Genomic DNA, 26,609 nt, shown 5'->3' on the forward strand with positions numbered 1-26,609 from the left:
AGACATGTGCACTTCATAACATCTTTGGTCACGGTAGTTTGCCTAATTTTGTTAATGTGTTGTGAAAAGATGGAAACTTTGAGTATGTAGTGTGTATGTCACAAAACTGTGTATTAGTGGGACGTAAGTAACACTTCATCAACATTTGAAGATACTGATCCTTAATCCTTTTACTGGAAATCTGCCTCCAAATTTGAAGCTGGAAAGTCACTAGAATAACTGGAAAAAGAAGCAATATATGGCCTTTTAGACTTTTTGGTATGTGTGTTAAGAGTTGCGTACCAAGTGAAATATCTGTACTCATTTTCAACACAGCCAATAAAATCTCAAATGTGAAAGACCAAAAAAATTAAATAAATAAATGAGGAGAAGAGGTTTATTTTGGCTCACGGTTAGTAGATGTCCAGCCAGATCCAGGGAAGAAATGACATGGCAGAGGGTATAGAAGAAAGCTGCTCACATCATGACAGCTAGAAAGCAGAGTGAAGGGAGGAGACAGGAAGAGAAATATATTCTGCCAGGTCACTTGCCACACACAGTGACTTCCTCTAACTGCGTTACCCTTCATAACAGCAGGTCAGCTCTAGGCCTTCATAATTCAATCACCTTCCAAAATCCCTGCTGATGAGCACATGAAATACATGAAATATAAACCATAATGATTACCCTTATCATTACTGGGACCAAATACTTGACCCATACAATTTAAAGGAGAAGAGATGTATTTGGCTCACAGTTTTCAGAGGGTTCATTCCACAGTTTACTGGCTTCAAGGCAAAGATATCATGGTGAAAGGGCATGGCAAAGAAAGATGTTTGACCCATGGCACCCAGAAAGCAGAGGGTGAAGGGAGTGCTGGGGACAAGATTACATTCTTCCAGGTTATGCCTCCAGAGACCCACTTTGTCAAATTGGATCCTATTTCCTAAATAGCACATTCAGCTTTTAATCCAATCACTTCCTAAACCTCTGAATATCTGAGGGGGAACATTGTAGATCTTAACTATAACACAGGTATAATAGTATTGACATTTTGAGGAGTCATAAATTTAGAAAATGACAAGAGCTTAGCATCTATATACATTTTAAAAATATGTGTAAAACAAAATGGTGATAATAATATTTAGTGAGTTTACCATGTTAGTGCTTCTTTTCTTTTTGGCCAAAGGGGGATTGAACCCAGGGTTTTTGGATTAAGCTAAATCCCAAATCCTTTTATACTGAGACAGGATCTCACTAAATTATTGAATTATCTAGGCTGGCCTTAAATTTACAATCCTCCGAGCTCGCCCTCTCAAAGTTCTGGGATTACAGCCATGTCTGACTTACATTCTTTCTTAATAATAATAAATAAACATATATGTAAATAATAATAAATAATGAATAAACTTCAGCTTCAAGTTCTACCATGTGGAATTGCAGTAACTTTGATTTACTTTACTTCTCATTTGTAAAATGGTTTTTATGTAAAACTAATCTTTTCAAGGTTGTTGAGAGAATTAAGAAAAATATGATGAAGTTCTTAACATTGTTTGGTATTAAATAAACTAAGAAAAAAATGTTTAATCCTTTCAATGTGGGTATATAATATTCTTCTCTCTTCGGCTTCCATTTCACAGATGGGGCAATTGAGCTTTAAAAAAGTGACTTCACCAAGAGCTCCAAGTAGTAGGGATTAAGATAGTGTGTTCTAGCCTACACTGAACACCCAACTGATTAGCTTCCGTGTGCCCTGAGTTCCCATAGTACTTTTTATTGCAATACATAATTTATTCACATCATACCACACTTCCCCATCTTTCATTAAAATATGAGCTCTTCAAAGCCAGGGTCTAAATTTCTGTTATCTCAGTACTTACCTATTAGAAACACAGAATATTTTTTAAAAATATGATAAATCGGTATTTCCACTATTGCACTGATAGTCTTCAGAGTACTGATCAAACCTGAGTGCAGTAACAAATTACAGAAGTGCTTTATTCATCTGAGTTATGTTCTGAAATGCAGTTCTATTAACTGGTCTTGTAAACAATTTTTGTTGGTAATTGAGAACAACTTTTGGAATCCAGAAACCTGTTCCTCAGTTCTGCTTACCTTTATTTGGCATTAAAAACCTTATCCCATGATTATCAACTTTTAAAAAATACAACGCTCTTGAATGCAACTGCAATTGGCAAGTATTTTAGCGTTTCAGCGAGGAACACTTAAGGCTTGTCATGTTATCTAGTCATGTTTTAGCGATTACTTCTCAATTTACTAACCTTAATGGAGCAGATAGCAGAATATGAGTACGGGAATTTACAAACTTTAGGCTCAAAGACAATTTTCCAAGATTAAACAGTAAAGTAAGTAAAGTCATCTATTTCTACAGTGATATTAATAGTATTTTAGACACCCCACTGTGTATATGAAGCAAATTGCTTCATTACAGTGGATTTATCTCACTTCTTAAATTTAGGGAGGGTCTGCACTACTTTGTAAAAGTCCTTTTGTTCTTTTCTGAGTCACTGGTACGTGGGTGAGAAGGGACTAGATCAGAGATCCCAGTCTTTTCGCCTCTTTCCGGCACGATACAGGGCTCACACCCCCACGGAAGAGCAAAACGCGCCTCTACTCTTTTGCCAGTGGAGCCAGAGGTCAATTGACTTCCTCACAGGCCAGCAGAGGAAGGCGCACAGCATGCTGGGACTTGTAGTGCCGAGCCTGTGGCCAAACAGCGCGATCAACCTGGGTCACGTGCGCATTCTGGGATATGTAGTCTCTAGTTTTTAGTTTGTGTAATTCGTTCTGACTAAAGGACTAGAAGAGACGCCACAGACTCCCGCGGGGCACGTGACCTAAGTCTAGCATTTACAGAGATCGCATTGCGGCTCCCAATCCGGCTAGTTCTCTAACCCCCACCCCGGCGCGGCGGTTGCCAGGGAGACGGCGCAAGTCTCACCGCGCGTCGCCCCCTTTGCAGTCCCCCCGCCCCTTTTCTCCCACCACAATGAGATCCTAAGATGGCGGTGGCTGCGGCGGTTGATGCCGAGAAGCCGAAGTAGAAAATGGGGCCGTTGGGCTCCAGGCAGTCAGGGACCTTGTGAGCCTCCTCTGCAGTCTCTCAGAACGGGCCGCTGGCGGTGGCGGGCCGTGGGGCTGACCGCTGCTCCGCCCGTGGCAGGAGGGGCTGCTTCGCTAATAGGTAAAGCCTGCGCGTCCCGGCCCCTGGCAACCGAGGGCAGCGCGCCTTAGGGGCGGAAGAGCTAAGGGTTTGGGACTCTTGACAGTGTCGGGCCCGGCCTCAGGCCCACGCGACCTCTGTGGGTTCTTGGGTAGTCTTCGCTGTCCGCTTTTCGTCTCTTGGGCGGACAGAGCGCCTCTTCTCTAGGGACCAACCGACGCGATCTCCCGGGTGAGCACCTCAGGGACGCGTCGGCGACCGCACAGCGGCTTTCGGCCCTTCCGCTCCCGCCCCGGTGCCTGTCTCGTACCCGGGAGGAGGCCGCCCTGCACCCAGGTGCTCGGGATTGCCCCCCACGGGCGCTGTCGTCGAGTCAGGCGTTCTCCGAGGCGGTGGCCCGAGGTCCCGGGACCACCCCCCGCTGCCCTGGACCCTTCTGCGCGGCTGGGGGCGCCGGAGTCCCCCGAGGTGAAGGGCCGAGGAGGACAGCGCGAGGCTGAGCGGCAGCTTGCTGCTAGCCCAGATATTCTTAGAGCGGGGGGAGGAGGGGCGTTGCTGACTTCATCCAGAGTTGGTTTATCTTTGCGAAAGCAATGTTCATTTTATCGCTCCTTTATGGCTTCGTGCCTCCGGTGCCCCTTACTGCAGATCCAGTTAGGCTGAGGAGAGCGTTGCTTACTTGTGCAGAAATGAGGATTAGATATTAGGCCCGCTGGAGCGCCTGGTCGAGAGAACTTTTTGTCCTGCGGCCCACTCCTTTGGGGCTCGCCTTGTCTGACTTTTTTTTTTTTTTTTTTTTTTTCTTCTCTTCCTGGCTGGCTTGAGGTCCGTGTGGTGTGAACTGCGGGTAACAGATCGTGTTTTGGCGCTAGAAGAAGCGGCCTACTGGGCGTCCCTGGCGACCCCACTACCCCTAACTGCTTTCCAGACTCCTCCTCCTGCTATTTTCTGGTTACCCGAGTGCCTGTTGTGCAGCTTCTGGCGCACCTGCTCCTTTCTTTCCTTATCACCTTGGTGATAAGAGCGAGTAGTTGCCGTTATAATACTGAATTTTTAAATTAAAGGTGCACCCTGTGTTTATAGAGTGACACTTATTTTATTATGAAGTAGCTCTGTTTAAAATACGTTTTTCATCGTTAGGTATTCAGAGGTCTTTGAATACTTTGACAGAAGTTAAGGATTTAATCGATCAGAAGGGTAAACTTTTCTATAGATCTTTAGATGATGCGGTAGTTGGGCTTACTTCTTCATTTATAGGCCAGAATAAATGTTAACATATCTCTTTGCTGTTTGGTAGACCCAGAGGTTTGAGGAATTTAAGTATTAATGTGTATCCCATTGTTTTCCCAAAGGATTAAGGTAACTTGAGCTTAAAATATTAATAAGTGTATTTTTGCTCTTTACTAACTTCTGAACCCTTTTAGACTAGTGCAGTATTTGTTGTTGTATATTCTCAGTGTAAGAATTAACTGAATTTAAAAAAATCATTAGCAGACAACAACTTTGAAGTGTGCAGCAGGACAGGAGCTGATTCTGAGGCGCAAAAACTAGTTTCTAAAAAGGTAATTGACATCATTCTGTGTATTATTTTTCTTTGCATGATAGCTCAGAAACTATTGATGAAGACTGCTATCCAAATACCAATGCTTGATTGAGGGCCCATTCTGAGTTAAAAAAAAAAATATGGGTTTGTTGCCTTGTTCACGATTTCTTGGCATGCCACTTTGGTCTCTTTTTCTATCTTTGTCTCTTAACCATTCCTACAATGACTTATGCAGTAACTTTTTCATAGAATTTATTAAGCCCCTGTATGTTTGAATTTGCACTATGACTACCAGATGCATAGCTACTCCTTGTAATGCCAGGTTATCTCCTTCACATTTCTGTTGCAGTAATTGACTTAGTTGAGTTTTTTTTTTTAAGGAACTTTTCCTCTTTTTGAGTTTGCTATGCCTACATTTGACTTCTTTTAGTTGTCTAAAATTGCTTTGAATATTTCTTTTGTGTGTAATGCATTGCCACATGTTAAAAAGTCCCAGTGCTGGGAAATGCAAGTTTACTGATGGAAGGTTATGTGATTATTAAGGGCAGTCTAGAAAGTAAATGGCAGAAGATGAAAATGAGAAGAAATTTTGTTAAATGCATTTTAGACATAATTGCTGTTTAAAGATATCAATCTGAATTTCATTGTTAAATATTTAAGACTGTTTTCAAAATGCATTTAATACATTCTTGCTTTTCTACAAAAGCAGATTTTCCATTTATTTATTATTGGGGAGGGGGCGGTTCCAGGATAGAATTCACAACCTCACACATGCCAGGCAGGCGCTTGTGCCGCTGGACTATATCCTGGACCCCTAAAAACCGATTTTCAGCTTCCTTGTAAGGATCTGAAATGGAAGATGCCTTTTTTTTTGGTCTTTTTCCTTTTCATCGGTACCAGGGATCGAACTCACAACTACCTGCTTGCAGGGCAGGTGCTTATGCCCCTGAGCTAAATCCCCAGCCCCTTAAGGATCTGAAATGAAACTATCATTAGAAAATACAAATTGGTAGTTGATTTATATGTTAATTTTACATTTATATTTTCAGTGAGGTTTTTAAAATTTTTTTTTTCTGTGAGATAGAAACAAAATAGAACAACAAAAATGGAACATAGGAAAAGAAAAGTGGAGCTCAGGAAAGATCAAATGCGAGTGAGTTTCTAAAATATTAGGTGATTGCCTAATAGGCACTTAGTGAAATATTTCATAAAATTTGTCATAAAATAACTTTTAGTACATTAGGGAAGATTGATAGGAGGAATTAAAAAATTGAGTTAGTGCACACTGATTTTCTTAATAGGAGATAGGACCTTTTCTGAAGGAGGAAATAGATTTGAGACTTGAAAAACTAGAAATGATTTGGAGTAATCATGCTAGGGAATTTGAAGTAAATAGGAGATGCATAGTAAGCAATACATTTTACAGGTTCTAGTGCCTCCAATGTGCTGTGTAGTAACTGTCAGTACTAGAAGTAGGACAGTGAGCAAAAACATTTAGAGTATTTTATGGAGAAGCGAGCATATAATGCACCTTAATAGAATATAGCATACCTTAATAGTGGGTAGAATGTCATTTTATGACTATTTCCCCACCATTGACAATGTAAAGTGGAAGTGAAGAAAACCAGGTAGTTGGTTTATCTCAAGTTAACAGAAAGGGTAGTTGGTGAGAAAGTCAAGAATGCTAGCATTGTGTTTTTGGAATGGCTGGGTATGTTTTGTGTTTGGGTTTGAGTAAGGAATATACTCAAGGGAAGAATAACAATTGTGTGACGGGAAGTGTTTAAGAGAGCCAACAGCACGTTCAGCAGAAATGAGACAGAGAAGTAGAATGCATGATATCATGATCCAAAGTGGAATTTCAGGAGTTTAAGACCTTAAACACATTAGTGCAGGGTAAAAAAGGTACAAACATAAAGAAGATGAATGAACATTGGAATTGACACCAGAATCTTAGAAAAATCATTGCAAACGTTGTGTTCTAAAAGCAGGGAGTGATCTGGGGAGTGAAAGTGAGAGACAATTTTAGTCAAGAAAAGAGCAAACCATATTACTTAGGTCAGTAGAAAAGTGGTGCCCATTATCTAGAGAGGTTTTTTTTTGTCTTTTTGGGACAGGGTCTCTATGCAGTTCAGGCTGACCTTGGGCTCACTTTGTAGCCCAGGCTGGTCTCGAACTCGCAACAATCCTCCTGCCTCAGCCTCATAAGTGCTGGGATTACAGGCATGAGCCACCATGCCTGGCTGGCTAATTTTTCAAAAAAATATTAGTTAAATAAAAATGGTCTTGATAATATCCTTTTTCCATAAATCTAGGAGAGTAGAAAGAGTAGCATCTTATTTTAGAAATAGTTGCTTGGAAAATGGTGCTTTTAAAGGGATTTGTGATTTTACTTAAGTCAAAGAAGTAGGAGTAATGTTTAGGAATGGATGGAGGATACAGTGAGTTTGTAAAACTTCCCAGGTAGGAAGAGCTGTTCCCAGTGGGTGTGGAATAGAATAGAGTTAGAGATTTGCGTTTGATGGCCATAGCAAAGCTGAATGATTTTGTTTTGGGAGAAATAATGTAATTAGGGTAAGGAAACTGGACTTTGAACATGCTTATACGGAAGGCAGAGGTTCTAGCAAGCATAATTTTGTGGATTGAGAAAGTAATTTGCCTCAGGGTTTGAGACAGGGTCTCACTCTGGTTAAGACTAGGCATGAACTTGCTATGTAGCCCTTTCTGGCCTTGAACTCACAGGGATCTTCTTAGCTTAACCTCCTGAATGCTGGAATTAAAGGTGCAGGTCATCACACCAAGTTTACATTTACTTTTGTAGGAAGCAAGGATATATTAAAATTTTTTTGCTAGTATAAAAATGTTTTACATAAGTAATGATTAAAAAATAAATTTGTACCATAAAGAAATGTTTGAGAAGATATGTTAACCTCATTTAAACATTATCTACATTAATACGTACAATTTTTGTTTTTCTATATCAGTTAAATATTTTTTAATTAAAAAGATAAATGCACTTATAAGTAATTACCATAAAATAGACCTGATACAATACTTGGTACATGGTATAGTGAATGTTTTGTTGATTCAAATAGAGTGGTATATTTAGTTCCATTTACATATCTACTTTCCTCCAGTTTATTCAGAGTTTTAGTTTAATTTTAAGAGCATTGAGAGGTATCACAATTCTAGTGCCATCCCACATAAAAGTTAATTCGTAGTAAATAATAAAGTTTAATTCTTTTCAAATAGATAAATGCTGCTTATATCAGGTGACTAGATTAAAATAGGAAGAAAATAGGTAAGAAAAGCTTATATAAATAAGATTAGGCAAACAAAAAATAGCATAGACTTAAAAACATGTAATTTACTATTGTGAGAAAATAGTAGCACTGCTCATTTTTCTGTGTTCTGTGATTAAGATGTCAGTTAAAGATGTTTAGGCTCTACATAAATTTTTATATTAGAATTTTTGATAGCATGTGTTTGCAGTATTCTAAATAAACCTTTTAAAAAGCTGTTAGCAAGTTACCCAGTCAATTGAGTAAACCTGCATCACAGAATTATAAGAATAAAATGATGTAATGTGTGTAAAATGTTTAGGATGGTGATTGTCCTATAGTAAATAAAATAAATATTAGCAGTGATTAATTTATCCTATTAATTTTTTTAAATTGGGTATATTTGAATATTTTCTTTCTTTGGCTATTACCAATTTTACTGTATAAATACTTATGGCTAGGTATCTTGGATTTTTTTCTACCTTCCTGACTTCTATTTTAGCTCTTCTTTTACAGATACTAAATTTTTTTGACCTTTTCTTCCAAATGAATTTCACTATCATTTTGTCATTTTTCTATGAACATCTCAGTGGCATTTTTTAAAATTGGAACTACATCATGCCAATATATTAGAAAAAATATATTTGTAATTTTTAGTCTTCTCATTAGTGGAGATAGTTTGGTTTTTCTTTATTTTATTTATTTATTTATTTATTTATTTATTTGAAACAGGGTCTCACTGTGCAGTTCAGGCTGGCCTTGAACTCACTTTGTAGCCCAGGCGGGCCATCACTCAGCAATCCTCCTCCTCATCTTGGCATCCCAAATGCTGGGATTTCAGGCGGGTACCACCACCCTTGGCCTGGTTTTTCTACTTCAGATTTTCTCTTACATTGTTTACTAGCATTTTAATACTTTGTTCACATGGGACAAAATTATATTATTCCTAGATATTTTATATTTTGTCACTATTTTAAGTGGCATCATTATATTTTAAAATAGTTACAGGCAATATTTTGAAGTTGTTTAAATTTTTTAAATGCCTCTTAAGATACCAGTTTTTTCTTCTTAATATTAATGTTTGTTTCATATTGTTCTCCTTGATGGAACTTTAGAAACACTGTTAAGTAACTGATATCTGACTTTCCTATGTTAATCTAATTTTAATAGGACTAATATATTTTAAATTATTTAATATTTATTCTTGGTTTAAGATATACTGTACTCAGCTCTTTAGTGAATTATTACAGTAAGATATGCCCAGTGGAAAAAAATAGAAGCAATATTAAAATATTGTGAACAAGTGTTAGTGTATATTTGTACTAAGATTTTTCAAATTAGAATTGTGTTGGACTTTATCTCAGCACTTTTTATTTTGAATTGATAAAGTTTAATTTGGTATATAATCTCTTAATGTAATACATTAGCCTAATAGATATCCTAAAATGTAAACATCCATGGAATAAATCCTGCTTGGTCTTGGAGGATAATCCTTTGATACGCTGTAGTAAAAAGGGATGAATTAGGATCTTACAATCAATGCAGTTTGGGTTTTTATCCTTTTTTGTCCTTGAATTAAATGACCTTGGTAAAGTTACGTACTTCTTTTGAATATTGTTTTATTCATAGTCTAATGTCTTTTCCTGCCCCTTGAATTTTATATAAAACCATCTCAACCTCTCCTTCACCTATCCTTCCTCCAATCTGCACGCTTACAGCTGGGGGAAATCTATAGTCCTTCATAAGATAATACAGAAATCTTTTCTCTTGAACGTTTCTCCTTCTGACCCTCTTTCACTGTTGCTGTTTTTCTTCCTCATCTCTTTGACCCGGTATAGCATTAAGTCCCTTATTTTCATGTGCACAAGCAAAAGCTCCACTGGGGGGAATTTGTAGTTTTAGTAGACTTTAGCAAGATTGGGAAAACTTAGAGGTACAGAAATAGGCTTCATTTTTCTTAAAATGTGTTTTAGCCGCTGCACTCATGGGTTTTCTTGGCTCTTCACCCTACCTTGGTTTAATTCTCTCTCAGCATCTCATCATCTTACCTTTACTGATGGACTTTCCTTCCATTAAAGCAAGAGCTCTCCCCTTGTTTCATCAGTGCATTTAAAACTTCTAGATCTTTGACATAAAACTTACACCCCCATTCTTGGGGTGTCAGTTATAAATATTCCAAATTCATTATCAAAACAGAGACACTTTCCTTCCTAAGAGAAGTTCTGATTCTGTTTAACTTTTTTCTGCCTTATTATTTTACCTTTTAGAACTTTAAAATGCAGGCCAGTGTAGCTTTTGGATATAGAAGGATGGCTTTCCCCTCTCTATGACTCCAGCTATTTAACTCATGTTATCATAATATTCTAATAGCAACTAAATCACTTTGTGACAGTGCCTTTTTTATTGCATAAAATTAGTGCTTCAGAGATTTATTTGTATTTCTATTTCAAGAAATGATTTTAAGTTTGAAGTTTCATGTCTTAAAAAGCATAGTTTTTATTGTTTTGCAGAAAATTAATTGTTACAAGCCAGTATGGCCACAGGAGGTGGACCTTTTGAAGAAGGCATGAATGATCAGGATTTACCAAATTGGAGCAATGAGAGTATTGATGACCGACTCAACAATATGGTATAATATCTTAGTACTGATCGTGTATTGTTGACTGATAATGTTAAAATCCAACTTGGGAGGATTTTGGGGATGTGGTTCAGTGGTAGAGCTCTTGCCTTGCAAGCACAAGGATCTGGATTTGATCCCCAGCAACACACACACACACACACACACACACTGTCTCTCTAAATAAATAAATAAAAATAAAATTGAACTTTCTTCTCACCAAATCTTACTCACTAAAACTCTTCGTAAACACAGTTAGCTAACATATTAAGGGACTTTGGGCTGTTAATAACTAGTTGAAGACATTTTTGTTTTCAACTATCAGAAATCAACTTGGGTTAGTTTAAACCAAAAAAGGAGATTTATCATAAGGACATAAAGGTGTTTTGTGGAAATAGTGATAAAGGGTTTTAGGAAGGACTAGAAAAAAGACCTAGAAAGTTATCAGAAATTACTGTATCATTACCCTGCTTACTTCTCAGTGCCTCTCCTTACCATAACTTTCTCTTCCCAGATCAGCATTTTCTCCTTTTCTGGTCCATGTGATATACATTAGTGCCTCATTATATCGACTAGTTATCTTTTAGTTTTAAATTTGAATTTAAAAATATCCTAATTTGGATTAGAGATACATTTGTTTTCCAACCAGAAAGGGGTAAGGGAAGTAGTATTTGAATTTGGCAGGAACACTCATACATGGATTGGGGAGGAGGACCAGTTCATAAAGAAATGAGTTTTATTATAAATAAAAAGGAAAATATCCTAAATGATTTTATTAAAACAGTCACTAAAATATCTTCCAGTAGAAATAAAGTACAAATTTATAGATGTTTTAGAGAATGAATTAGGTGGGTATGATTAAGTAATACATTTTCTAGTTTAAGTATTCAGCATTTTTTTGTCATTTTATATTGGGTGTTAGGTATAATTTTGCCTATAAAATAGTAATAGTTACAGTTGTTGCTTATTAAATGCTATACACTATACCAGCTGTTTGTTATTTTTAATTTTATTTTAAAGATAACACTATTTTAGAAATTGGGAAATTGAGAGTTTGGGAAGTTAGATACATTACCTAGGGTCAGAAAACAGTAGTTCCCAGGGCCATTTTTAGATCTGTCTTGTTTTCATCATACATACTGACTTCATAGGAGGTAAGTAAATAATTTATTTCACTCTTTAATTTAGAAATGGACAAAAACAATTTTTAAAAAGTATTAAGAATATTTAGAGTGCCGTGGATTTAGCTCAGTGGCATAAGTGTCTGCCTGGCAAGTGTGAGGTTGTAAATTCAATCCTCGGTACCCCCCCCCCCAAGAAAAGAATATATAGATTAATTCTAGGTTGAGATTTGGGGATTTATATTTGTTACTTACCTGTAAAATGAGAAATTATTATGTTTCCTGAAGGATAGGCTGTTACATTAGGATAGATGTAATGAAGAGAAAAATGGTGACTGTAAAAGACATTAAGAATGTTTATGTAAAAAAAGTTTTATCACTTTAATCTTAAGATGATCAGTTTAAATCTTGATCAGTTTTTTAAGCATACCAAATTTTTTTTTCCTGGTTCAATAAAGGACAGATTAACTGTGCTCTTTCTTTCTTTCTTTCTTTTTCTTTTTTTCTAAAGGATTGGGGTTGCCAACAGAAGAAGGCAAATAGATCATCAGAAAAGAATAAGAAAAAGTTTGGTGTGGAAAGTGATAAAAGAGTAACTAATGATATTTCTCCAGAGTCATCACCAGGAGTTGGAAGGCGAAGAACAAAGACTCCACATACACTTCCACACAGTAGATACATGACTCAGATGTCTGTCCCAGAGCAGGCAGAGTTAGAGAAACTTAAACAGCGGATAAACTTCAGTGATTTAGATCAGGTTTGTGAATTATTTGGAAAGTCAAGTTATAATTGTAGAAAATACTTGGAGTAGGGGCTGGGGATTTAGCTCAGCGGCATAAGCGCCTGCCTTGCAAGCAGGCAGTCGTAAGTTCGATCCCTGGTACCGATAAAAACGAAAAAAAGTCCAAAAAAAAAAAAAAAAAGAAAATACTTGGAGTAGCATTTGTCTAAAGAATAAAAGACGGAGCTGCTTACTTAATTTTGAAGTTTCTGTGCATATGGAAAGAATTTTTATCATTTAGCAAAGTCCTGTGTCCTTTGGTGGAAAGCACTCTCAGATATTTCTGTACTTGCCAACGACATGTTTTTCTGAATTTTCTTACTGTGCTAATAATTTAAATTATTTCATTGTGAAACTATTGCATGTTACTAAGATTGTTGCTAAGTGAATAGAACCAGTTTAATGTGTTTATTGGGTAAGTGTGGGATCTGCTGAATTCAGATGTAGAATAAAACTAATTTTATATTTATATTCACTGTAACAAAGTTTAGATCTAGAAGCAAATAGAGATAATGACCTCTTGGCCAATATTTTACTGTTCCTTTGCACTTGGAGAGGTGAAATGGTTTTTACATATGTAGAAATACTGTTGTACATTGAAGTCTGAAAGATTCAAGTCCAGTGTGACAGTGATGTTTATAATCATGTATCATCTGCATGTATAATACTAATTATTGACATTTACTGTATGCCAGGTACTAAACCAGCTACTTTTACACACAGCGCTTCCAAATGTTTATGCCGATCGAGTACAAAGACTAAAAATTTTGTAAGCAAACAACAAATAGCAGTGTGAATTATAAATGTTGTTCATGTTTCTAGTACTTACAATTAATTCTGTTCATGTTTATTGAATTGTTTCACAAAATGAGGTCTAGGAAATGCAATCAAGTTTTAATATTTTAGTAAAAGAATTTTGTAGATCTGAACCTCTTTGTAATTTTAAAATCTACTATTTAGACCAATTAAATTAATATCTGATGGTGAAACTAAGAACATTGGAATTACTTTAATTTGTTAAAAGATTGTATGATTTGATTTGTCTTTTATATGTAGAGAAGCATTGGAAGTGATTCTCAAGGAAGAGCAACAGCTGCTAACAACAAACGTCAGCCTAGTGAAAACCGAAAACCCTTCAACTTTTTGCCGATGCAGATTAATACTAACAAAAGCAAAGATGCTGTTACAAGTCAAAAGAGAGAAGTGATTGGAACAGCACAATGTAAAGAGTTGTTTGCTTCTGCATTAAGTAATGATCTTTTGCAAAATTGCCAAGTCTCTGAAGAAGATGGGAGAGGAGAGCCTGCGATGGAGAGCAGCCAGGTAATAAAATGTATTTTGCTCGTTTTCAGAAACCTAAAAGTATAAACATTAAGATTTTAAACATTGTGTTAGGTTATACACATAACAATTTTATTTAAGTACAAGTAAAGTATTTTCCTGACCCCTTTCATTAATCTGTCAGGTTTATTTAAAACAGATTTTTTGAATCCCAAATGATTAGAGAAATAGCATATTCAAGTTTATTAAGTATTCTTTTATTTGCCAAATACTGTATTGCTAAATTTTAGTAAAAGGGGATTGGAAGTGGTGTGATTAGTAGACTATCATAAGAAAATTTTTAAATGATACTATTCTTTTAGAAAATATTTTTAAAAGTTCATATTTTTAATTACTTAGAAATATATAAATATTAGGAAATTTTATATTGAAATAATTTGGTATATAGTTTTTTATAAATAAAATTTTTCAGGTAATATGTTAAAGTAATTTAGAAATTTATTTTAAAATTGATGCTACTTGGAGTTTCTATTATTAACATTTATGTTTTGATTAAAATCTTAAGTTTGATTCAAGTTTTTTGCATGTATGAATCCCTGTGATAAATCTAGATGTATTTTGGGTTATTCTAGTTGAAACAAAAAATCTGAGCCAGGTGTGGTGGTGCACACCTATAATCCTAGCGCTCAGAAGGCTGAGACAGGAGGATCATTGCAAGGTTGAGATCAGCCTGGGCTACAAAGTAAGCTCAAGGCCAGCCCGATCTGCATAGGGAGACCCTGTCTCAAAAAAGATGACCAAAAAAAAATTGAAAATCTATAAAGTTGTTGCCATTTAATTATCCTCAGTTTTACATTTGTGCACTATCATCCTTATTTTTTCTTTCTCCCTTCTTTTTTTTTTTCTTTTTGGTATTGGGGATCAAACTCAGGGCCTTACGCTTGCCAGGCAGGTACTTATGCCCCTGAGCCCTCTTCTTTTGTTTCCCTTCTGATTTTCTTTCCTTTTTCAGTAATAGAGGTTGAGTCCAGAGCCTTTACAGTGAGATATATCCCCAGGCTTTTTTGTTTTGTTTTTTGAGACAAGATCTCACAAAGTTACTAGATTGAACTTGAAGGTTTTCTGGCTCAGCCTACACTACCATGCCTGCCTCTTAATTATCTTTTTCATATTTCCTCTGCAGATTGTAAGCAGGCTTGTTCAAATTCGTGACTATATTACTAAAGCCAGTTCTATGCGAGAAGATCTTGTAGAGAAAAATGAAAGATCTGCTAATGTTGAGCGTCTTACTCATCTAATAGACCACCTTAAAGAACAAGAAAAATCATATATGAAATTCCTCCAAAAAATCCTAGTAAGTTTTTGATGTTTTAATAACATGTTGAGTTACTTTTGTAACATCAGTATAGATACACTGATGATATTCTAATGCCACCCAGAGGAGGTAATATTTTCAAAAAAATCCTGCCATCCATTATAACATTTTATTGCCCTTTTTAATAGTTGTATGATTTATACTACTAAAATATTTCAGGCTAGAGAAAATGAGGAGGAGGATGTTCGGACTATAGATTCAGCTGTGGGATCTGGTTCTGTAGCTGAGAGCACATCGCTAAACATAGATGTGCAGTCTGAGGCTTCAGATACCACGGTAAGCCGCTTTTTGGTAATTAAAGTGATAGAAATGAAGATTTAAACTTTCCTCCTCTTTCTCAGGATGCTATTTTATAGGCATTCCTTAATGATTCCTTATCTTCTTCCAGGGAAGAAGCCCTCAAATTGTTAATGTTATATATATTTTTAAACACGGGAATTTTATTTCTTAGCATTAAAAATAGTTTTAATGGTTGAATTGAAAATGTAATTTTCAAACTTCAGTTTACAGAACTATTTTTCTAGTTTTGTTAAACAGCTTTACTAATTTTGAGAAGCACTGGAAAAGTAAAAAATTGGCTGTGACTGGAAGGGCCATTAGTAATCACTGATGATACTACTGATTGCTAAACATGTAATGTATTTAGAGAAATTGTGCATTTGCCACTGGAGGCTGATTTTATGGGTTGTGGGATTTTCATTTCTGAGGCTATAGTTTAGTACTATAGCAAATAGCTGAAAAATGAGATATAGACTAGTAAATAGTATAGGATGCGATTTATATTTTTATTTACAGTGAGAAAAATACTGGATTCTAACTGCAGAATGAAATTTTTGAAAATAGTATCTTTTTGTAAAAATCTCAGAATTTTTGATGAAAGATTTGTAGAATAGACTTAGCTTATAGAACTTAGTGTATTTCAAAGCAAATATACTTTTTTTTTTAAGCCAGTCAAATTTAGCAGTGGGGTGGGGGGTGTGCCAACTTTAGTGACACTAATGTTGATAAGTTCTGATAATTCACTGCCATCGGACCAGCCAGCAAATATACTTTTAACCATCTTTATTTTATAAGCATTTTATTTTATAAGAATGCATTATTGCATTATTAAATTTTAAAACCTATTACCAAAAAGGCTTTTCTTTTTAAAGAATAACCATGTATGTCATTTTTAAAAAAAGTTTTACTAATAATATTGTTCATCATTAGGAATTTGAGGGTTTGTTTCCTTTGAGTATGACCATAAGCCTCATTTTCCTTCTGTGACCTTCCTAGTTTGAAGAGGTAATTTTTTCTTGACCTTATTTTCACTAGGAAATACTCAAAGGGCTTGATCCAGACAGTTGTTGAAGAGTGGATTCTACTGTGAGGAACTTGTCTTTTTAGTTACAGTGGTGCTGGGACTAATTTACTCCTTAGATATCAGCAGATATGAAAGATTTAGGGCAATGTGGGTAAAGATGTTTGTTGGAAAGGATTGGGAAATGGTATAGCTGATTATTATAATATCTATACTATCATCTAAAGTGTTGGGCCAAGGATATAGCTCAGTGGCACAGCACCTCCCTGGCAAGTGTGAGGTCCTAGGTTTGATTGCTGGTACCACCACCGCCCCTCCCCCCAGTAGTGTTCACCATGATGAGAATTTTTCATAAGAACATAAAATCATGATCTTGTGGAAATTTATTAGTAGTGCATAGCAGAATAAATGTTAACATACACTTGTCATTTTGTATAGGTTGGACATTGCCTTGGATGTAATCTTTAATAAGCAACAATTTAGCCTATAGAAATATGAAAGTCTGATTTTGCTGCTGCTTGGGGGTGGGAGTGGATTAATTTTTTAAGGAAAGATTGGGAAAGTTTTTGTGTTTATTTACAAAACTGGCTTATATGTTAAAGCAGGAGTATTGTTAAGAAATTAATATGCTACACTATTTAATAAAGGTGGCATCATTTAGTCTGAGAATTTGGCCGTGCATTGAGGACAAACCAGGGAACTTAGCCTCACCAAAAGAGGTTTCAGACACTGACGTTACTACAAGTCCAAAAGGGGAAGGTGACAGACCTTAGAATGACAGGGAACTGAGGCCTAATAGGAAATACAGTCGAAAACATGGATTTCCCTCAAAGGTATACTTCATAATATTAACTGGGGAAGCCTAAACTAACATTTCTTTTGTTCATATTTCCTCTTCCTTAATTGATTTTTTTGTTGTTATTGCTATAATTCTAAATATATAAATTAACTAGTATGATTAATTACTGTAATTTGCTTTAGTAAAATCCTATACCTCACTGATTTTCTTTCTGCTTTCATATGTATTGCTTCATGGATTATATGTAGCAGCTGATTTTAATTTACATTAACAAAGGATTTGAAAGATAATAGAGAAAAAAATTTTCAAAGTGCTGTCAAAAGTATATAACACATTCTGAAGCACCATCAATCAGTTGCCTTTTGTTTTAGATATTAGTGTGCATGCATTAAAATGAAACTTTGCACCTTTATTTCTTTTGATCATTTATTAGAGAAAAAATAGAGCAAGCTATTAGCTTTCTTAACTACATAACAATGAAATACTTTCCTATTTTTTTGAGGGGAGTTATGTTTCTGTTGCTTTTTTGGAAACCTTTTTGAATCTTTTTTTTAGAAAAACAGTTATCCAGTTGACTTGTTTGAATTCTTTTACTGGATTCCTTTAGTGTTTAATTGTTATTTAAATTTTTTATGATTTGTATAAAGGCATTCAAGGTAAATTTAAAGACAACTATTTGTATACTTCTATTTATAACAATGAAGATAAAATAGCATTAGTAAAAGTATTTATATCCTGTTGGCAAGGACAAAGTACTGTTTAAACAGTTGAGTATAGATAGGAATTAAAAAACCCTTAATTCTCACCACCTGACTTAATTATGTTTTTTTCTTTGCTATACAGAATCTGTCATTCTCATCACCCTTTCCCCATTCCCTCCTAAGAATTCTTTCAAAACAGAAGAGGTTGAGTTCTGACCTGTTTTCAGAGCTGACAACAGTCTTGTGAGTTGCAGCTTGACAAGAAGTGATTGGTATTCTAACACTGCCTATAAAGGCAAATTCCACTTTATGGAGTATTTTACAGACATGAAGTTTTGTATCACTTTACAAAAGAAGCTTTCCACAAGAATTCATGCTTTTTTCTGCTATTAGTTTCATTAGTTCTAATTATTTCATGTGAACTGGCCTTGTCTTTTTAACTAGCTATGCTTTTTCACAGATTGTATCATGTATTTCTCTATTCAGAACCCAGGCATATAATTTTGGGGCGGACAGTATGGTGTAAAGAATACTAAACAAGAGATTAGGAACCTGAATTTGCCTGTGACATTGGATAAATTATAGCTTTACTTCTTTGGGCTTGTGTCCTCATCTTTCTCATCTTTCACAAAAGATTTGGAGTATATACTATCTTTAACTATAGATACTGTAGAAATATGTTTGGATCAATGAGAAATTGCTTAGGAAAGAGAGATGTAAGGTTTTCTGAAATTTGATTATTTAATGCTGTGCAACTTGAGATTTAATGCCTAAATTATTATTTTTTAATCTGTAAGCTAAAATGTACTTGGTAAAAGTGACCCAGAAAAATTTACAAGTATGTGTTAGAAAGATGGACATAGTTCTGACTTCCTTTTTGGATTTCTATTGCAAACAACATATGTGTACATTTTATTTCTGGATATTTTTATTTTCATTTTCTCATCTTCTCTGTATTTGATCATAATCCTCACCTCTTCCTTTGCCTCAGCTTTTTAAAGTATGAATCTGAATACTACTTAAGTGGATACAAAATTACTAAGAAGTAGTAAAACTGCACTAATTTTAAAAATTTTTGGGAATTCACTGTTAGGTTTATGAAAAGTCTGAACATGATTATACTTATTTTAACAAATAGCATTCTGTATTATTAGGGTGTCATACTTTTGCAAATAAATGCTAGTAACAAGGATTAAATTTTTTTGTTTGCTTTTTAAAAGGCAAAATATTTGTAACATTAAGTTATTTAGTAAACCTTTTAAAACTAAATAGTTGGAATGTTAACTAGAATCTAAACTATTTTAAGGTAGAAGGTTTGTAAATTAGGTAGAAATAAGCATTTTTGAGGGAGCTTATTTTCAAATGATATTTTTATTTGCAGAATGCTTCTTGTAGTTAAGTATCATGTATACATCCCCAAAGGATTATTAACCTGAAGACATTTCTCTGAGTTGCTCCATTGAGATCTGTTCCTATTGGATTTGGTTTTATATTTTACAAGTGACTTTGGTTAAATTATTACAGCATTACTTTTCATCACATTTGAGAAGGTTATTGATAGTTATCCCTTATCTCTTCAGTTTTTTTTCCAAGTTGAAAGCCAAAACTGAAAAAGTTGAATTTTAACAGGGATAAATATAAGTGATAACAAGGTAGCTCTACTTTGTAGGATGGCAGAGAACTGAATAAACAGTAGTTAATTTGGATAGTTTTCAGTTTATTAAAATTTTATGACAACAGAGAAACCTTCACTAAATAGTGTGTTAATCAAAGTAATAGATTATTTCTTTGTCATATTCAGGAAGTCTAGAGATAGTCTAGGATATGTTGATGAGGCCCTGGCTTACATCAGATACTCTCAGTTTAGTCTACTTCCTATTTCATTTTAATGCTCTCTGACTGCTTACCTCTGTGTGTATGACTTTTTAAATTGTTTTATGTACTAATCATTTTGATTTTCAAGTCATATTGTAAAATGATTTCATGCTTGCTTGTCCTTATGGTTTTAATGAGTTCTGCTTGCAGAAGCAAAGAGAAGAAACTTTTGCATGGTATTGGTAAGGTATGTCACCCTGAAGAAAACTCTTGAACCTTCTATGTGTACCATAATTTTGCCAGAATCAAATGAGTACAGGGAAAGTGAATCCGTGCATTTTTCCTTCAAAGGAAACCATTGAAACCTTACTGTCCTTAGTAATTTTAGAGGAGGAAGATCACTCATTGGAAACATGTAACTGCAATAATAATGTTACCAGGGCAGATTTAAAATGGACTTAAGTACAACAGAGAAGAATATTTTATGTATTAAGTAATTTGTGTGTGTACGTGCCTTGCACGTACATATGTCCTTGCATATGCTAGGTAAGCATTTTACCACTGTCATATCCACAGCCCTTAAATTTAAAAAAATTTTAATGGTAATTCAGTGTTGAAAGTATTTCATGCATAATTGAGCTCATAATTTATTGTTTTCAGTTTGTATTTAAATATGTCTTTAGTTGACTTTTTCTTGATGGGTTACATTTAGAATAGTTTTAGATAAACATTTAAAATTTGATCATTTTTTATGTGATACCTTTTTAATTTGTTACTTCTGGGCAGAGTGATAACCTTCTTTGTGTCCTCACATTCAGGTGAATGCACATAATTGAAGAGTAAAAATATTAATGACATTTATGATAAAAACAAAATTTTTAGCTTATATGCCTAGTAGTAGATACAGTTCAAGCATTTTTACACTTTAAAATGCACTTTAAAAATTTCAAAATGCACTTTAAAAATTTCTGTTCTTGGCTAGAAATTTTCATTTCTGGGATTTTTGCTTGTTTAGTGTTTTTAACATACTTTAAGAAGTAAGGCTGAAAGTTTCTTAGTTTGGTCTTTTTTACTGAGGCTTGTAGGGTACTTACCCAACATAATCTGTTCCTGCTTTTCTCCAGGACCTGGACTTTCTATAGGGTCTCATATTTTTATGTGCATTTGTATGAATCTCCTTTTGCTCTGTAGACTCATCTTCCATTTCATGTATCTTTTTTCTTTCTTTTTCAAATTCATTGTAAGCCATTGCTTACGATCTTTTACGTGAAATTACCAAACTATTGTATTGCAAGCTATCTGTTCTCTTTTTCCTTCAAATCTACTAAAACTATGTCTAGGGTTGTATACTTAATACTAGTTTATTATCTGTGTATGTACTTGCTGTTGGTAGTTCACACAGGAGCACTGATTCTAATAGATGTAAGTATTGTTGGTCTTACTTTTCAGGCCAGAGATCCTGAACAGGAGCCTATGGAAGAGATAGAAAATTTGAAGAAGCAACATGATTTGTTGAAAAGGATGTTACAACAGCAGGAGCAACTGCGAGCTTTGCAGGGACGACAAGCTGCTCTTCTGGCATTGCAACATAAAGCAGAACAAGCTGTTGCTGTAATGGATGATTCTGGTATGCCACACTATTTAAAATGTTTGTACAAGCAAGGCTCAATAAGAAATTATATTGCAAGGTGGATTCTCTTATTATATAATCAGGCTATGATTGCTGACTAATTGAGAAACCTGCCTATCAGCCTTACCATGTACTGAGCAAACACATGCCTTGCTCTCCTTTCTATCAGAGTGTATCTTAAAGAGATAAAAGGGACAGGTTGTAGTTCTGTTTTTGAACCTCAAACTGATAAGAGCTTTTGATACTCTTATTTACATTTTTTTATGTTTTATTCAACTAGGATTGTTCTTTGCTTGCTTCCCAAGGAATGGTTGAGAATCCTAACTGGGGCCATAATTTTATAGAGAATCTTTAGCAGTCAGTGTTGTTTGCAATTCTTGTTACCTTATTTAGGTATCCAGTTTTGTGTACTGGTACCTTTGAGTTATAATATATTTTATTCAGGTTTTTTGAGATTCAGAAATGCTTCTTAAAATTCGTGTTGATTATTTTCCTGTTTCCCTCATAGCTATGTATTATAAAGGTGAAAACTGTTGAATTGTTTAGTATTGGGTCTAATTATAATAAAGAATGTTTCAATATTTTCAAACCTGTGTTTTAATTTTTCATCACATTAAAAATAAGATTGTTAAAATTCAAGGCTAAGTTTTGTTTTTGTTTTAATGGACCAAAAATAACTATATGTATTTATTGGGTACAAAAAGGAATTGTTCCAATTTTAGTATATGTGCTGCTGAAGTGAGCACTGGGGTACAAAATGAGTTTGTGACATACTCTTCCAATAGCTAAGTTTTTGTTTTTTTTTTTTTTTTTTTTTTTTTTGGTCTTTTTGGGATAGGGTCTCACTATGCAGTTCAGGCTGGCCTTGAGCTCACTTTGTAGCCCAGGCTGGTCTCAAACTCGCATCGATCCTCCTGTCTCAGCCTTCCGAATGCTGGGATTACAGGTGTGAGCCACCACGCCCGGCTTCAATAGCTAAGTTTTAAGTTGCACTTTCAAATAGTCTGTTGCTGTCAGATTCTACTAATAATTTATGTTCTTGGATCACTCCATTTTTTGCCGGTGAGTTTGGATCACTTGTTACTGAATTCATGCTACTGTCTAAGCCTACTGGTTCAGCTATCAGATCACTGATAAATCTTTAATTTTATAACTTCATAAGGCATTTATGACTTTCAGGTAATTTACTTTTTGAAATATACACTTGTATATAGTAATAATTACTGGGTTTTGTCACCATTTTTCCATATAAGATCTAAAGAGCCACTAGCAGTTATATTTAGGAAATAGGTAAGAAAAAATGGTTAAAATATTTTAACATAAAGACTAATACTAATTTGAAAAGGACTAACCATTTAAACATTTTTCCAGCTTTATCAGATTTTAAAGACTTTTCTTTTAGTAGTCATGTTGATCTCAAGTGTACATTTATAGTTTGTAGTTACATTTATATCATCCTGTGATCAACATAGAAATTCTAGGTTAGTATGCAAAGACTTTATTTTACTTCCGTATTATAGAGAAGAAATTCACAGTTTCTGATTTACATAACCTTGTATAGAATTTTAGTAGAATTAGAGCTCTTGAATTCTAAGGGGTCTTTGAAATTCTAAATGTCAACTTTGTAAAAAGTAAATTATTTCTTTTTTTAAAATATGCTATCTTGAATTGGAATAAAAGTAGAATGGAGTTTGAATCTGAACTTGCTCTATTTTGTACCACAGAAAGAGTTTTGGCTTAATAACTTTTAAAAAGTTGTTCTTTATAGAGATTTTATAGGAATATACTGATGAAAACTTAGGTGTGTGTAAGGGAGACAACATAATTGTCATGGGAAAGAGTATTTTACGATTTGGAGAGTTGTACATTCGTTGTCTATATTGTCATTTCTTTTCCATGGAGAATTTGGACTAGATCCATAGGGTTCTGTCACCCTAAATTTAATTATTTAGCAGAAAAAAAATAATGTTTTTCTTAAAATTGAAGCAATTCGTAGCCCGTATTTTCTTTTAGAACTAGAGAGTTAGAAGTAAAGATAAGGGTGCGGTGTTTGAGTTGTAAGCAGTGAGTGTTACCAGCATTGTCACCAGAAACCCATTCAGAAGTAGGAGGCCTTTTTTTTTAAAATGAAGAAGATAAAAACCATGGTTTCTTAGTATGACTTATATTGTATGCAGTTCAGTACATTCTATGTTGTACTGCAGGGGTAGCAAGCGGGTAGCAAGCTATAGGTTCAGCCCCCTGCAGGAAATAAAGTTGCAATACAGCTGTGTCTATTTGTTTGCATATTGTTAATGATTGCTTTTGTTATGTAATAACAAGTAGTTGAGACAAAAACTGTATTTCCCAGAAAGCCTAACCTATTTATGTGAACATTTAAGTAAACTTTGCTAGCTTCTATATTGTAGTATTGATTTTATTGGGGAAACCAGAGATTAAGATCTGTCAGAATCAGTTGCTCAATTTCAGTCAGGCAATGACTTTGCACACTGTTCCCTCAACTAACAGACTGGTAGACTTGCTCTACCCTTCATTCATTCGGTCATAATTATTTTTTGAGGTAAATACTGTTCCCTTTTGTATGTTGGAATAGAAAAAGGTGAGTTGCTCTACTAGAGTTTTGCAGTTGGTCTATTTTTAGGTTAGATAGAAACTTCTAATTAAGTTGCTTATTAACAAAGGGTTAACTAGTTTCTTTTTTAAAATTTTTATTTGTAGTAGTATGTGTACTACATGATTACATTCATCGTGGAGAGTTGGCACATGTATGTAGGTTTAATTAGTTTCAAATTATGTTAGATTTTTTTGTCAGAGTGTGTTTAACTTTTCAGAAATTAAAAAAGTGCTTTATTTATATTAATGAATTATTACTAATTTCCTTTCCAGTTGTTGCAGAAACTACAGGTAGTTTATCAGGAGTCAGTATCTCATCTGAACTAAATGAAGAATTGAATGATTTAATTCAGCGTTTTCATAATCAACTTCGTGATTCTCAGGTGACTTAACTTTTTTTTGTTATGGTGGAGCTTATAGTTGCATTAACTAGACAGTGGTCCTCCAACCTGACTAAGCATTATTATCATCTGGCAGAATGCTTGATGATTGGTCAGGGTGGTAACCTCTCCCTTCATTCATGATCATGAGGGCTGGTGGGCTCCTAAGCAGCTGGGATGCTGAACACACAAGTTAGAGATTTACTTTGAAGTTTTCCTTTTGTATGCTATTAAGTAATACGTTAAGTCTAAGTTCTTGGAATATTTTACAATAGTTTTACCACCGATTTTATGAAAATTCTTATTTGAGAGTTAATAGATACATTAATTTAACACTTTGTAGATAATGATATAAGTGCAAATTTATAATATTTGAGCTTTGGATAAGAAAGAATTAATACCTCTCCATTGGAAATTAGTGTGCTTGAAGATGCAGTGTCTTGTGTTTTCTTGCTGACCAAGTGAAAATAAGAGATGTTTACAAGGAGGTAGGTGTGAGAATGCTCACAACAGTGTGGTGCTAGTAGCAAATAACAAGTATATAATGAGACACGTTTGTCATTTTGTAAAGGAAAATAATAGATTACAGTAGAGTGAAATTCTATATAGTAGTCATGATAGTAAATGAACCAGAGTTAATGAAACTGCTAAGTTTAAGAAGGGCGCTTTACCGGGCATAGTCGCACACGCCTGTAATCCCAGTACTCAGGAGGCTGAGGCAGGAGAATCGTTTGCAAATTCGAGACCAGCCCCCAAGGCCACTGCATAGGGAAACTGTCTCAAAAAGACAAAAAGACCAAACAAAAAAAAAAGGGTGCTTAGTCCTGGGAATGTAGCTCAGAGGTAGAGTGCTTACGTTCACGAGGCCTTGGATTGAACCACAGAAATGAATAAATAAATAAAAAGATGCTATTTACTTTTTAAAAATATATACTTACATAATTTTTATGGACATATAAACAGATATTACAAAGTAAAAATGTATGCAAAAATACATACAAAAATGATGGATCATCTAATTCCAGATTGTGATTACTTCTATAGAGGATAAAAGGATTTGGGAAGGGTATGTATAAAGGTTTAGCCATTTTTCTAATACTATATTTTTGTTAAAAAAAAGAATAGATATACATATGGGAAAATGTTAAAATTTGATGAAGTTTAGTGATAGATACTTGTATAGTTCCCAAAGCCTTAGTTTACTTTTGAAATATTTCATAATTTTTTTTTTAAGTAGAGGAGCAGCTGGGCATAGTAGTACAAATTTATAATCCCAGCACTCAGGGAGTGTGAGACAGGGGGACCACCTGGAGTTTGAAGGCCAGCCTGGGGTGATAGTGTGTTCAAGGCCTGCTACATAGTAAGACCCTGTCTCAAGAAAACAACAAAAAAGTAGAGAACATATGATGTAGGTCTGGAAGTTTTAAGTTTATGGTGCTAGTTCTAGAAAGATGAGAGAGTTGGATATGGTGCTGCGTATACAACCCAAGCATCCTGGGAGGCTGAGGCATTAGGATCTCAAGTTTGAGTCCAATCTCAGCAATTTAGTGAGACTGTTAAAACATAAAGGACATATATTTAGCCATCAGTGCAATGTAGGCAAAATATGTCTTATAAAGGATATTTGTATTTAAAATAGCTTAAAAATGAGGAAGCAACTTTTAATTGCCTTTGTCTTAATTTTTTTTTTTTTTAATAAGCCTCCAACAGTTCCTGACAACAGAAGACAGGCAGAAAGTCTTTCATTAACTAGGGAGGTTTCCCAGAGCAGGAATCCATCAGTTTCAGAACATTTACCTGATGAGAAAGTCCAGCTTTTTAGCAAAATGAGAGTGCTACAGGAAAAGAAACAAAAAATGGATAAATTGCTTGGAGAACTTCATACACTTCGAGATCAGCATCTGAACAATTCATCATGTAAGTAAATCTGGTTCAGCAATATTAGAGGACATAAGTATATATGCTGGTACATAATAGTTACAGAATATTTGACGAATGACAGTTTCTCAAATTTATCATTTCTGTGGGGAGATAAAACTTGAGTTTGAAGTTTTGAGATAACCCAGTATATAATAGCCAGATGGATAGTAAATTTATTCAGAAAAGAGAAAGGTTAAAGTTGGACCTTGAAAATTAATAGAATTCTAATAAGTGGCAGAAAAAGGGGTAATTTGATATTTCCACATGACGTTGCATTTAGTAGAATATT

General features: G+C 34.8%; 2 protein-coding genes across 18 annotated transcripts in view; one reads left to right on the forward strand and one right to left on the reverse strand.

Annotated features, from left to right (window-relative positions):
* Positions 1-478, reverse strand: part of Fgl1 (fibrinogen like 1) — a 62,674-nt gene extending 62,196 nt beyond the window's left edge. The window contains exon 1 of one of the 2 annotated variants that reach the window (XM_063234621.1): positions 391-478. The gene's annotated coding sequence lies outside the window, so the exon portion shown is untranslated. The remainder of the gene's footprint in view (positions 1-390) is intronic. The other variant, XM_063234623.1, reaches the window with a different exon arrangement.
* A 2,349-nt stretch (positions 479-2,827) lies between these two features.
* The window catches only part of Pcm1 (pericentriolar material 1), an 87,100-nt gene continuing 63,318 nt past the window's right edge, over positions 2,828-26,609 (forward strand). For 5 of the 16 annotated variants that reach the window (XM_013151634.3, XM_013151641.3, XM_013151644.3 and 2 more), the window contains exons 1-9: positions 2,830-3,184; positions 10,498-10,616; positions 12,237-12,482; positions 13,563-13,829; positions 14,971-15,141; positions 15,322-15,438; positions 21,227-21,404; positions 24,294-24,403; positions 26,101-26,317. In XM_013151634.3, coding sequence (XP_013007088.1) covers positions 10,521-10,616; positions 12,237-12,482; positions 13,563-13,829; positions 14,971-15,141; positions 15,322-15,438; positions 21,227-21,404; positions 24,294-24,403; positions 26,101-26,317 — 1,402 coding nt within the window. In that variant the 5' untranslated portion in view covers positions 2,830-3,184; positions 10,498-10,520. Of the gene's footprint in view, positions 3,185-3,225; positions 3,395-4,654; positions 4,726-10,497; positions 10,617-12,236; positions 12,483-13,562; positions 13,830-14,970; positions 15,142-15,321; positions 15,439-21,226; positions 21,405-24,293; positions 24,404-26,100; positions 26,318-26,609 lie in introns of those variants that run through there. The other 11 variants (XM_013151642.3, XM_003469150.5, XM_013151643.3 and 8 more) reach the window with 7 other exon arrangements.

Source organism: Cavia porcellus, unplaced genomic scaffold (genome assembly GCF_034190915.1).
Source record: "Cavia porcellus strain 051 isolate PalLab524CR breed Dunkin Hartley unplaced genomic scaffold, mCavPor4.1 scaffold_24, whole genome shotgun sequence".
Lineage (NCBI taxonomy): Eukaryota > Metazoa > Chordata > Mammalia > Rodentia > Caviidae > Cavia > Cavia porcellus.